The sequence below is a fragment of the Equus asinus genome, chromosome 22 (assembly GCF_041296235.1).
Source record: "Equus asinus isolate D_3611 breed Donkey chromosome 22, EquAss-T2T_v2, whole genome shotgun sequence".
Classification (NCBI taxonomy): domain Eukaryota; kingdom Metazoa; phylum Chordata; class Mammalia; order Perissodactyla; family Equidae; genus Equus; species Equus asinus.
In genome coordinates, this window is record NC_091811.1 from 25,441,316 (window position 1) to 25,454,444 (window position 13,129).

Here is a 13,129-nt window from a genome sequence, read left to right on the forward strand (position 1 = left end):
CTAAACAACAAGAATTTAGCAAAAGCCTCTATTCATTCACAGGCAGTATGCTCAATGGTCTTATTTAGATGCTTTTTCTTCCTCACCTAACATAAAGATCAGTTTGGGAGGAGCTATGCTGTAATCACGTGATCTCCTTTTGCTTCTCTTTGCTTCACTCAAAGTGAGTGGCAAAGAGTCCTTCCATGTTAGGCGGAAGCTCACATACAGCCACTTCCTTTCTCTACTTTGCCCTCCCATACTGAGGGAGGAGCCCCCTGCATTCTCTCATGGGAACAGGAATGACTGACAGATGAGGGAAGGAGGAGTGAACTAGAAAGGGAGGAGAGATGGTGCTGGTCACCAGGGTTGCCCTCATAAGGAATCAGAACTCCAGGATCCCATAAATTAATTAAAATAACAAGAAAGAAGCAAATGGGAACCAAGTTCACCCCCGTCACCCTCTGTGACATGCACACCACACGCCCACAGCCCTACCCTCCCATACCCACCTTAACCTGTCTCTTTCCTCACTCAGACATCAGACTCAATACTAGAAAGTTTCTCATAAACATGCCCATTGCTGGAGCCATTGAAAGCCCTGGGGTTTTTGTTGTTAGGCACACAGGGGTTGGACTGGTTCCCTATACAGATGTCTTTCTGGAAACGGCCTGGCACAGCCCCATGAAGGGCCGAGACCACTGGCTTGTTGGTGACAAGGGCGCGGAAGTCCGGCCTGGCTTTCGGCGCCCCCGCCACCGTGGGCTGCCTGAAGAAGTAGGATTTACTGCCATGGAGCAAGCACTGGTCATCCCCAAAAGTGGGGATGAAAGGGTTTTGCGTGACCCGGTCGGGGTAGAGCGACTTGCTGAGCATGTAGCCGCTGCCGGGGTTGTTGTGGTGGTGGTGTCCGGCAGTGGGCACTGAGGACTTGTTGTTGGCAAAGGTGCTCTCACCAGCTGGCATCTCAAACATGTGGGCGTAAGGACTCCCATCCAGGAAACGGCCCTTGTCTTTCAGGCTCACGCTGCGCGGGGCCAAGGCGGCTTCTTCCTTCTGCAGGTCCACGAAGGTGTCATAGGAGTGCTGCCGGCGCAGTTTGTTCCGGTTCTTCTTCTGAGCCTTGGAGTTAGTCGGGCTCTGGGGGTACTTAGTAGTGGAGGCATTTGATGTCACCGCCACAGGGGCAGCTGGCTGGTCCAGCTCCTGTAGGGAGTTGTCCTCACTGATGTCATACAGGTTACCTGCTTTCTTGCAAGCCTCACACCGGATGCACGCCTGCCTGCCCGAGTTCTGCCCCGCCACCGTCGTGGAGTAGTTGTGCAGCTTTGAGGGGCAGCTGCGGCAGAAGTTGCCCCCGGAGCGCTCCTCCCAATCCACATTGGTCAGGTTCTTCTCCCAAGGTGCTGGGACCCCGCTGACCACATGTTTGTCACCTGTCCCGTGTTTGAGGTGAGACCTATTGGTACAGGGCCCTCCTCCACTAACTGAGTCACGCTTAAAGTCATCACTACGCTCCTTGTAGATATCAGTCAGGTCCACGTGCTCCCAGTGGGGTGAGTTCTCCTTTGGGCGGAACTGGTCCAGGTAGAAGTCCCGCAGCCCTTCCTTGTCCCTGAAGTAGCGCTTGTGGTCAGGGGAGCGGGGCGGCCGGCGACGGTAGGCCAGTTCAATTTCATCAAATTCCCGTCGGGACTTGGCCGAGGCTGGCCGCTTCTTCAGGCTGTCTTTATATTGCTGCTTACGCCTCTTGGCGGCATTGCCCTCAATATTTCCATAGGTGACAGTGTGGGTGGAGATGTCAGACACATCTGAGCGGATCAAGTCATCATGGCCACTATAGCGGTCACTCTTGAAGGAAAACTTGCCATACAGGTCACTTAGCTGGCTGTGTTTGGAGGAGGGCAGGCCAATGTCCAGGGGCTTCTTGCTGATAGACCTTGGCTGGGTGGTGAAGGGCGGGTTGTCACAGTCGTAGAGCCCATCGATGGAGCTGGCACTGCCGATGCTGTGGGGCCGGTGGTGGTGGTGATAGTGATCTTGGTACACGTTGCTGTCCTTCAGCTGCAGGTTACCAAAAGTTCTCTCCACTTCACTGATGTAGTCACTGAACAGGTTCTCCTCACAGGGAGGGTTGTTGTAGGATTTGCAGTCAGAATGCGTGAAGCTGCGGCGGTGTTCAGAGATGTCATAGACAGATGACTCGCGTCGGATGAAGTCCAGGGCGCTCTGTGGGGAGCCATTCACACCAGACAGGTTAGCCATGTTCTTGGCTGTGCGGAGCAGGCGCAGGATGTTGGAGTGTGTGTTGTTCATGGTCGCGGTGGGGGAGTTCATCACGGACTGGCGCTCCTCGATAGCCACTCCATGGATGCAGCTGTAGATACCCTGAAGAAGAGAATGGGACAGATTAGGTCTCCAGTGAGGCTAAAAGTGACCATAAAGAATGCCCCTTCCCACCACTAATTGCCTAACCAGATAAGAAAAGTCAGGGAAAACATGAAACAATCTTATATACTCATAGAAAGATGCGGCCAGAAGCTTGCCTGATTTGTCCTCCTGCATTTAGCAAGTCTTATACGATGAGCTAAGGTCAGTGGCCTGGCTATCAGAGAGGGGGCACAGCTACATGGCTCCACCAAGTGACCTGAGCAAATAGACTGGAATCTCAGGGGCCATCCTTGCCTCAACTCCACCATTGACTTGCACTGATTTTCCTTTCTATGCCCAGGTTCTCAAATCTTAAAAATGAGACCTTAAAAATCTTGCCATCTTAAAAATGGTACCAACCAATAGCAGAAAACATTGTCAGCCTGCTGGAAATCAATAGCAATGCTCTACAGATGTTGGGGCTGCTCTGTCCTGGCTGGCCAACCTTGGCTGCAGTAAAGCACAGGGGAGCTCAGTAGCTCACAATTGCCACACTTTTTGAGTTTTGACAAATTCTGAGCAGCTTTTAGAATTTTGGTCACCAGATAACAGCTGAGCAGTTCTCTTCTCAAGCCAAGCATGAACCAAATTCACAGAGAGAATTAGGAAGGCCTGGGGTCAAAGAAGGACTTTTCTCTTGCTGTGCCCTACACTGTGGGAGGGAAGAATTGGGATAGCTATCAAGGACTAAATAGGAATAAATAATTCCCTTGTTGAGTCCTCTCATTTATTCTCTCTTTAGCAACTGGTTTCCTTCTTCTACTTTCTCATTCACTTAGTCTTATCATACATAATTAATATCTTAACAAATTAGTATTGATTGAGAACTCCCTGTGTACAAATCTTAGTACAGGGCCTTGAAGAATACCAGCCAGGAGAATTTATGAATTGGGTCCAGGTCTAAAGTCAAGCTAACCTGCTAATATCTTGTTCCCTGCTTTGAAAGGTGGACAACTTTGGAACTTTTCTCTCTGGTAAGGGAAGTATTCGAAGAGGAGGTTGTTTGAATTGTATCTTTAAAACAAAGGGGATTAACTTGGAAAGGGAAGTTGTCCCAATGCTTGGGGAGCAGAAGAGAGAAGACAGGAAAGGAGAATGGCAAATGGAAAAGAAGAAAGGTTTAGATGAGATGAGGCTCCCTGTGCAGAGGGCAGCAGCAAGATGTAAGACCTTCAAGGTAAGGTTACTTATTCCTTTCTCAGGCCTTCTTTTCAGGCTTTCTTTCCAGTCCTCCTTGCTTACAGCCAGGAGAAAATGCCAAGCAGTTTTCCTCTACAAGGGCAGTGATTATGTCGAAGGGCTATGATGGGATTTCTATTACTGGTCACCATCTCCACTGCTTCTGCCATCACCCTATCTGAGACCTTGGGAAGGGCCACACAGTGGAACAACGTGGCTCAGGGACCACAAGTTCCACTCTCCTCCTCCCAGGTTACTGAATGGTCTGAATCAACTCACAGCCAGAGAGAAAACTGTTCTCTATCACTAAAATACTACAGGAAAATGATCAAAAGATGAAACAACTTAATGAGAAACCCTTTTTCTTACGTAAGTCCATTAAAGCCAAAGTTGGTTCTATCTGAAATCTAGACCTTTCTTCTAAAAGGACATTTGAGTTCACCTCTCATGAATGAATCCCATGACTTTATTAACAATATCAAAAGAAGCCCCCATTTTTTTTATTCTTCCCTGTGACCTTCTGTTCATATTCAAAACTGTGTTCCAAATCCTCACTTTGTGACTAGAACACTGAAGAGACCTAACTAAAGAATGACTGAAGAGTTGCATTCTTTCTCCAATTAAAAAAGTTTCTGGAATGTAAATTCCTTACGGGTCAGGACTTTCTGAAGGTTCTATTAAGCATTTTAACTCCCCATAATTCACATATGATTAAAACATAGAGTGAAACAGTGAAACTAATAATAATAGACCTTTGTTTCTCAGGATAACAGAGACACATTACATTTCACTATTTAAACAGAAATGTGATTTTTTAAAAAGGATTAAATGATTAATCCACCCTATACAGATTTAATTAATGGAATGAAAGGCATTTGGTAAAAGGCATTTTTCATTTTGATAGATCTACCAGTTCTTATTTGAGAACCCAGTGCTCAAACCCCACACAGAAAGCTGCTTCTTGAAGGAAAAATAGCATCACCTGTTTTTGGGGCCACTTGAAATTATATCACCCAACCCCCTGGGGAAACATACATGACACGGTTTCTTGCTTTAGCAGCATAAGAGGGGAGTTAGTGGCCTCCTGGGTCTCTCTCCTTTGCACAGTGCTAGGCTAAGCTGTCCTTCACAACCTCCTGGCACCTAAATCAAAGCACTTACTCTGCTGATGGAGAAGACCATGCCAGGCTTGCCAGAACAGACACCCATAAAGCAATGCCGGAACTGCCAATAGAAAAGGTGTTCACAGATGAAGGTGATGAGGCTGAGAGCCATGGCCGCCCCCAACATGTAGAAGACTCCTGCCATGTTGTCAATGTCCAGCTGGCTGCTCATGACCTCATTCTTCTCATTGTGGCAGATGCCAGTAAGCCAGAGAGCTTCCAGCTCCTCCATCTCCCCTGGTGACAGAGCAGAAAAGCAAACAGAATAAAGAGAGAAGAGAGGAAAGAAGTAGAAGGGTGTTGGGGAAGGGAGAGAAAAACAGGAGAGAGAAAGAGACAAGAAGACACAAAGAAAGAAAATTAATAAAGTTAACAGTAATTTTATTAATACCATTATATGTTAATTTACCAATATATTCAATAAGTATTCAATGAAAATGTAATGTGGTAGTGCAGGTGATACAAAGATATGAGACATTACCTCTGCTTTCTATTTCCTATCCAGTGTAAATTGGTATATAAATAATCAACATGACAAGCTATATGTAAGGAACAAGAGTTCAAATTGGTGAGAGTAATTTTGTGGATGGGATGGCCAGTGGGTTATCATGCGGGAGGTAGGACTTGGAGGTGGGGATGGTGAATGGGTGAATTTTAGTTTGTATTGCACAAAAAGGCACTGCAGGATACAGAAACAGCATGATAAATGGGAGGGAGGTGGGAAAAGACAAGGCTTGGTTAGGGAAAGGCATGCAGAACAGTTTAAACAGAATAATAGTAGGCAAAGGAAGCCGAACAGAAAAGGTTGATGCAGGCTTGCTGAGGGCTTGAGTATCAGACTAAGTACTTTGCATTTTATTTTGTAGACAATGAGGAATAACATAATCAAACAAGCAGTTCAAAAAACTGATCTTAAAAATGTGAAGCAGATTGGACAAGGGGAGGAGAGACAGAGATCAGCAAAGAGAATGATTGATTCCCTAGGGACCCTCAGACTTACTGATTTCTTGTAGAGGAAAATATAAATATTAAGAGTAAAGGGGAGTAAGTTTGAATAAAATGAGACCACCAAAGTCAGACCTGCCTCCTTTTAACTCTGCTGAAGGAAGCTTTGATTAATTCAATTCATGGCAGGTTTTAATAATCTTTATCCACTTCACTGGATACTAGCAATTAGAAAGGCAGAAATTCTAGACAAAAGGAAAATGAAAGAAACCATGTGCCAAGAAGGCATCTAATTTTAGACGAGACAAATTCTGAAAATCTGATGAAGAAAACTGCCTGTTCCAATAGTTCCAGTTTAGTTAAAAATTTGAACTTTGTTTGCATAATCTGACTAGAGCCTTGGCAACCTGTACGAATCGTCTCTACTGCTGCCCTTCCTCAACCACAGAGGCTTCGTTACTGCCTTTAAGTGAGCTACATTAAAATCACAGAAGCTCTCATACCAAAGTGGCTTGTGAACACGCCAGCCACAATCCCCTCCTCTTTCCAATGTTAATCACATCAATTTTTACTCATTTCTTTGATCAAACTATGATTTCCTTACCTAGTCAAATAACTAACTTCACCTGGAGTCTCAAAATCCAGCTATGCTCTTTTGCCTCTTATCTCATCCCTAACAGCGAAGATTCTGCAGACATAATTTAGAGAACTGCTTGGCTGATGGCCTGAGGGGCCAAATAGAGTCAGGCTGCTCATCCATAACTGGATTAGCTTCTGTGAAGCTAACAGAAGAAGTAGGTACTTTGGACAATAAAGTGAAGAGCTATGCAGAAGACATGAGTATATAATGAAATCTCATCTCCTATGAGATTTTCTCAAAGCAAGTTGGCCGCTCAGTCTGCAGCCAGAATGACACTGGGGAATATCTTCTGGGTGTCTGCTTCTGAGGACCCCAGTCCCGCTTCCTACCTTCTCCAGCTGAAAGAGCAAGATGGGAGAGCGGGAAGAATGAGCCGATAGCCATAAGCATATTTCTCTGCCCTTTCTCTGGGCACATAAAAAGCAGAGAACTTTCCAAAGTTCCATACACTGCTCTGGCCACATATGAGAAGACTGTTTGCAACATTTAATACCAGCCTCTCTTACTTTATCCCTGAAGGTTTCATCATAGCCTGAAATCCTGAAACATACTTCCTTGACCCAACTACTTCAATCCTTCCCCCTAAATTTCACCCTGTTATGGGTTGAACTGTGCACCCTCCAAATTCCTATGTTGAAGTCCTAACCCCAAGGACCTTGAAATGTGACTTTATTTGGAAATTGGGTCATTGCAGATATAATTAGTTAAGATGAGGTCATCCTAGAGTAGGGTGAGCCCCTAATCCAACATAACTGGTATCTTTAAAAAACGAGGAAATCAGACACAGACATGCACTGAGGGAAAACGCACAAGGGAGAACGCCTTGTGAACACACGAAGGCAGAGACGGAGTGATGTGTCTACAAACCAAGGAATGCCAAAGACTGCCAGCAAACCACCAAAACTAGGGGCAAGGCATGGAACAGATTCTCCCTTGAGGCTCTCAGAAGGAACCAATGCCAACACTTTAATCTGAGACTTCTGGCCTCCAGAACTTTGAGACAAATTTCTATTTTGTAAGTCACTCAGTTTGTGGTTCTTTGTTATGGTAGCCCTTGCAAACTAATACATCCTCCCCAAATCTCAGAGTATGCTGTGAAATGCTTTTCTGGAAATGCAGGGGTTAGAGGCATGGAGAAGGAAGAGGGGTGGATGTTTTGGACTGGCCATCAGAAGAGGCCAAATAGGCACTTTCTCTCTCTTTAACTCACCATCTCCGAAGAGCTGCAGGATAGCAAGGTCCACCTGGCGCTTCCATCCAGAATCTTTCTGGATGGCAATGCCATAACCAGTGGAAGCAAAGACCTTCCCGCTGCCAATGGTCACCAGCTTGCAGCCTTCATCTCTGCCTGCCATGTAGTTCAGCACTGCTGCATCATAGATGAAAGCATCCAGTTTCCTGTGCAAGAAAGAAGCAAACAAACAAAATCCAACGGAGGAATTTTAGTACAAAACTACCTGTGGGGCCATTAGTATGAAGCAGTAGGGTTCCAGCAAATTATGGGAAGAATTAGTTCAAAGCAAGGCTCAAGTTGGAACTCAGCCAGAATCTAAAGCCTAAATCCCAGGCTGTTGTTTATGTGATTTTGGGTTGAAAGGAGGAGTTCTTTCCCTCCCACTGGGAATGATGAGAATGTAAGTTGGGCCTAAAGCCAACTCATAAGCTCTATCTGAAAAGAAGAGGAGTAAAAGGAATCAATAAAAATAATAATAGAAATAATGAAAAGTAACCATCACAGTCATAAGAACAAATAGCATGAGTTAGATTTATATAACATTTTTCATTTCTCAGTTCATTATGGTCCAGAGTTGGGATAAGTGTAGGTGCATGAGTTTCAATAGATGTGCAATGCTATTTTTGTGGTCAGAAAGGTTTCAATATTCGGTTTTGCAGCACAAAGAGAGAAATGAGTAGTTGGGGTTGGGGCGGTGGCAGCACAGGCTTGTGTTAAGAGCAAATGTGTGAAACTACAAGAGAATGCAACATACAGAAGAGCTCAGGTCTCTCAAATTCCTAAATGTGTAAGAACCTCATTTTCTATAATGTGCTTTGCAAGGAAAAAGTATGTAGGAAAGGGATTAAGACAGGGTAAGGGCAGGAAGGCACGGATCAATATTTAAAATCAACATTTAAATACATCAAAGGTGGAGGAAGAAATTCAGATATAGCCACACAGGTAATAGAGAAGTCTGCAAGAAAGAAAAGCATGCATTGTTCCCTTCACTTTTACAAGTTAAGTTAGCTCTATCCCTCCTTAGGAATAAATAATCCCTTTCTGGAAAAATAAAATGCAGAACATTTTTCAAAAGGTCCCTGAGTACCCTATAGAAAGGTGGCACACCAAACCCCCCAAGCTTTGACATGATTGAGAACTGTGGATGTACCAGGGGCCAGTCCCCAAAGTGGTCCTACTCCAAGCTCAAATCTCATCTCCTGAAACCTGCTGTGACTTTAAGGTGATAGGATAGAGTATAACAGTATTTCAGTAGCCATGCATCTGGGTGGCTCTTCAAAAACTGGAGCCACCAGGAGGTCCAAGTGCTGCTAGTTATCATACAACACAGGAAATCAGATTATAAGACCCTTTGACCCAAAAATCCCACATCTCTCAAGCTCAACTGTCTGTCTTATTCCACAGCTGTGGCTTCTGGGAGGCCAAATAAATGAAAGGACTAATGTGGCTGAGATTATGCAAACCAGCATATTTGCAGTTCACCAGCTCCTCCTAATGAGCAAATACTTCCTAGAGTACAGAGCTGGATCAAAGAAGGCCAGCAAAAGCTGGAACTGGAGATCAGTCAACACATTCTTAATGTTTGTTGTCTAAAAACCTTGACCCTTTTCTTCTTTTACTTCTCTCTTGTCCATAACACACCAGAATGATCATTTTCACTTCTGAGTCAATAGGTCTTTCTTTCACGAATAACGCATGAACCTTATCCTTGACTCTTCCATTCTACTTTGACTTCTACTTAATTCCTGTTTCATGGTAACATTAATGTAAGCAGAATATAATTTGTAAAAAACACCACAGAGAAGTAAATAATAGCATAGGGATCTCTGCGTACTGGCCTGAATTATACTGTCAAACTTAACTTGGAAATCTGTAAAGAGTAAATGAAGTCTTATTTGCTTTAACTTTGTATGGCACCAAAGCATAGTTCATCTGACTCAATGTATGTTTAATAAATGTGGGAAACATATCAAAGACTCTGAGCTTGGAAGCAGTTCTTACCCTGTTTTCAGGGAGAGCAATGCATCATCTACACCCCTCTGGTTGAACTTTCCCATGTAGGCATGCATTTCTGCATAGTTATTGCGAATATTCCTCTCTGTGCTCCCATTGGGCACAGTCCCAAAGCGGAAAGGAGGTGAGAAGTCATTAGGTCTCTGGAACTAGAGAGGGAGAAAGAGAGAGAAAGAGAAAAAGAAAATGCTTCAGAAAATGTGAAGAGATATTAAATTAGTATTAGTGGATTTATAATGGGAAGGGACCCGACTATAGTTCACCAAATACATTAGCCCTCACTCAGGAGCAGCAATTGCTATCTGAAAGTGGACTCTAATTCAACTCAGTTTAATACATATTGTTGAGAGCTTTCTATTTGCCCAATCCTGACTTTAAGCTGTAACCCGTATGTGTTCCACTTATGTACACTGCACAATACCAGTGACGATGGAAATATGCTGTTAGCTTAACTGCAGTGGACTAGTCACCTTTATTTTTAGAAATTGTGTAAAATTTGCTTCCAGGTCTCTTAATTTATGGGCCTAAATACATTGCCATTGCACTATTAAGGTCACAGGGTCTTAGTGAGGTGAGCTACATCATATACCTGAAAATAATTTGTTGGGTATCAAATATGTTTTGCTAAGAAATTTTCTCTTGACCTTCCCTCATGTATTAAAAGCTCATATTTATCTTACATGAGTTGTAGGATAAATTGTAAAATCAAATACAATTTTATTTATGCTCCTTCCCTTGCTTAAGAACTGAGAGTACGTCTCTAGTGCCTATCATAATAAAGTGAAATCTCTTAGATTTTCACCTCTATGACATCAGCTTTATTTCTGGCTACTGCCTTGAAATGAGTAAGTCTGTATGTTGCTTCCTGAACACATAATTTGTTCATTTGTATCTTCATGGCCTCATATAATCTGTACTCTCAGCACAAATTCACCTTTCTCTCTAGGCCAATTCATGTCCTTAGTGTCAAAATGTAATTCAAAGCAGTTTCTTCAGGAAACCTTTCATGAGTTTCTTCTTCCATTATGTCTGCCCAAAGTGACCCACCAGCACTTGGTGTTCTTTGTTTAGATCACTGTAACTCATACCACAAATTCAATTACTCTCTAAATGAGCTGGCTAAGTTATGAGAGCTAATCTCTGACATAGCCACCAAGAGAGTTTAAGCTCTAGATTGAGACATACAGACTGACAACCAGCTCTGCCACTTACTACTGTGTGACCTTAGGCAAGTAGCATGAACTCTCTGTGCATCATTCCTCATTTTTAAGGAGATGATAATGTCTAGTTTTCAAGATTGTTGTGAGAATTAAATGATACAATGCACAAGAAATGCTTCACACAGCACACTGCACATAGTAAGTGCTCAATAAATAGGCACAATAAATGTTCCTCTTATTATTTTTAATTCATGTCTATATTCTACATTCCCTACTGAACTTCACACTCTCCAGGCTTCTCATCCTAACAGTATAGCAATGCTCAGATAGACTATGACCAGGGGAGCTCTGCTCTTCTTGGCACAGGAAAGACGATGCAGATATTTAAAGTCTTCTTGGTTTCAACACGTCTTTGAAGATACATTTGAAAATCTACCCTGCCAATTCAGGACTACTCTAAACCCTGATGGTGCCTGAGCTTAGAGCCACTCTCCTTTCCTCTTCCCTTGACCTGAGAAGCTCAAAAGCGGTTTCATGGACCACAAAACATTGCAGTGCCAGGAGCCATAAATGCCATCTTAATTGCTCAGAGTTGGCCATAGAAAAGTAGAGTCATGTAGAGCCACCCTTGATGGCCTAGTGGTTAAAGTTAGGCACACTCTGCTTTGGCGGCCTAGGTTTAGTTCCTAGGTGTGGAACTACACCACTTGTCTGTCAGTAGCCAGGCTGTGGCAGTGGCTCACAAAGAACTAGAAGGACATACAACTAGAAGATATAACAATGTACTGAGGCTTTGGGGAGGAAAAAAAAGAAGAGAGGAAGATTGATAACAGATGTTAGCTCAGGGCAAATCATTCTCAGCAAAGAAACAAACAAATAAAACCCCTGCTTAAAAAAAAAGGAGAGTCATGTAGTGGTTTTAGGCAATCTGTGATGCATCAAAAGATTGCTACTTTCTGACTCAAAAAGCTCTCAGTTTGACTTACCACAGTGCTTTTTGCTATTAAGAGTTTTTGTTTCATTATTACTAGAGAGGTTGCCATTTTTAATGGAATGAAAACACTACAAAAGAGTCAAAGGATTTTAGAGTTGGATGAGCCACTCAAGGTTAACTAGTCCAAACTTTTCATTTTACAAATGAAAAAACTGAGCCCCAAAGAGGACAAGTAATTTGCTCAATGTCACACAGTGGCAACGATGACCAAAATTACCAGGGATCAACTGGCTTAATTAATAGTACTCCTCTGTCCTCAGCAGATAGCAAGTTTAAAGTAAACAGGGATATGCTTTATTGGAAGAGACAGATACCAGAATGCTAAGCATATCACTGTCATTTATAACACTTCAGATGTTTGAACAAAGGTATCCCCCAAATCAAAAGTAGGCTAGATACTATGGTAGGCAGCAATATAACTCAATAAACTCCCTTTAATCAGTAACTTCCCACTTTGCCAGGACAATGACAACCAACGCTCACAATGACCAAGATTCTCTAGGGCCCAAAGTATTTTCTGAAACATCAATGAAAATTGAAATCATATCCAATACAATTCTGGTATAAATTATTACATTCCAGTGTTTTGAAAATTGGCAATCCATGTGTATATGGAACAATTTTTGATTAACCAAATGGACTCTGATGTTCAGAGTGTGACACTTCCTGATGAAGCTAGATTATGCAAAGTTTCTATACTACTCTTTAGTAAATTTGAATTTTAAATTATCTTAGATTTCTAGATTCTGTTTTATAAATACATCCCTAACTAAACAAAATGAAAGAAATGATAAAGGAATAGCCAGGACAACTTTGAAAAAGAAGAACAAAGTTGAAGGATTCATACTCCCTGACTTCAAGATTTATTATAAAGCTATAGTACATGACAATGTGACATTAGCATAGAAATAGTAAAGAGATCATCGTAGGAGAATAGAGTGCCCATCAACAGACCAACACCTATATGGTGCGAAGGCAATTCCGGGGAGGTAGGAGAGTCTTCAACAAATGGTGTCGGAACAACTAGATATCCACATGCAAAAAAAGAACTGCATTTCACATCTCACAAGATATACAGAAATCAACTCAAAGTGGATCATACGCCTAGATATAAATCCTAAAATTATAACATTTCTAGAAGAAAATCCGTGTAAACTTGAGTTAGACAACGATTTCTTAGATACAACACCAAAAACACAATCCACCAAAAAAATAAAAGAAAAAAAGTTAAATTAGACTTTATCAAAATTAAGAACTTCTCTTTGAAAGACACAGTTAAGATCATGAAGAGACAAGCGACCAACTGGTAGAAAATATTTAAAAATAAATTAAAGCTATTATAAAACTAAAAGAATTAAATAATAACATAGCAAGACTCTGATATAGTTAAAG

The 13,129-nt window shown here is 42.5% G+C and overlaps 1 protein-coding gene across 2 annotated transcripts in view; it reads right to left on the minus strand.

Annotated features, from left to right (window-relative positions):
* The window catches only part of GRIN2B (glutamate ionotropic receptor NMDA type subunit 2B), a 423,510-nt gene that overhangs the window by 22,211 nt on the left and 388,170 nt on the right, over positions 1-13,129 (minus strand). For both annotated transcript variants that reach the window (XM_070494300.1, XM_070494301.1), the window contains 4 exons: positions 9,572-9,732; positions 7,547-7,734; positions 4,750-4,988; positions 492-2,367 (listed from right to left, as the gene is read on the minus strand). In XM_070494300.1, coding sequence (XP_070350401.1) covers positions 514-2,367; positions 4,750-4,988; positions 7,547-7,734; positions 9,572-9,732 — 2,442 coding nt within the window. In that variant the 3' untranslated portion in view covers positions 492-513. The remainder of the gene's footprint in view (positions 1-491; positions 2,368-4,749; positions 4,989-7,546; positions 7,735-9,571; positions 9,733-13,129) is intronic.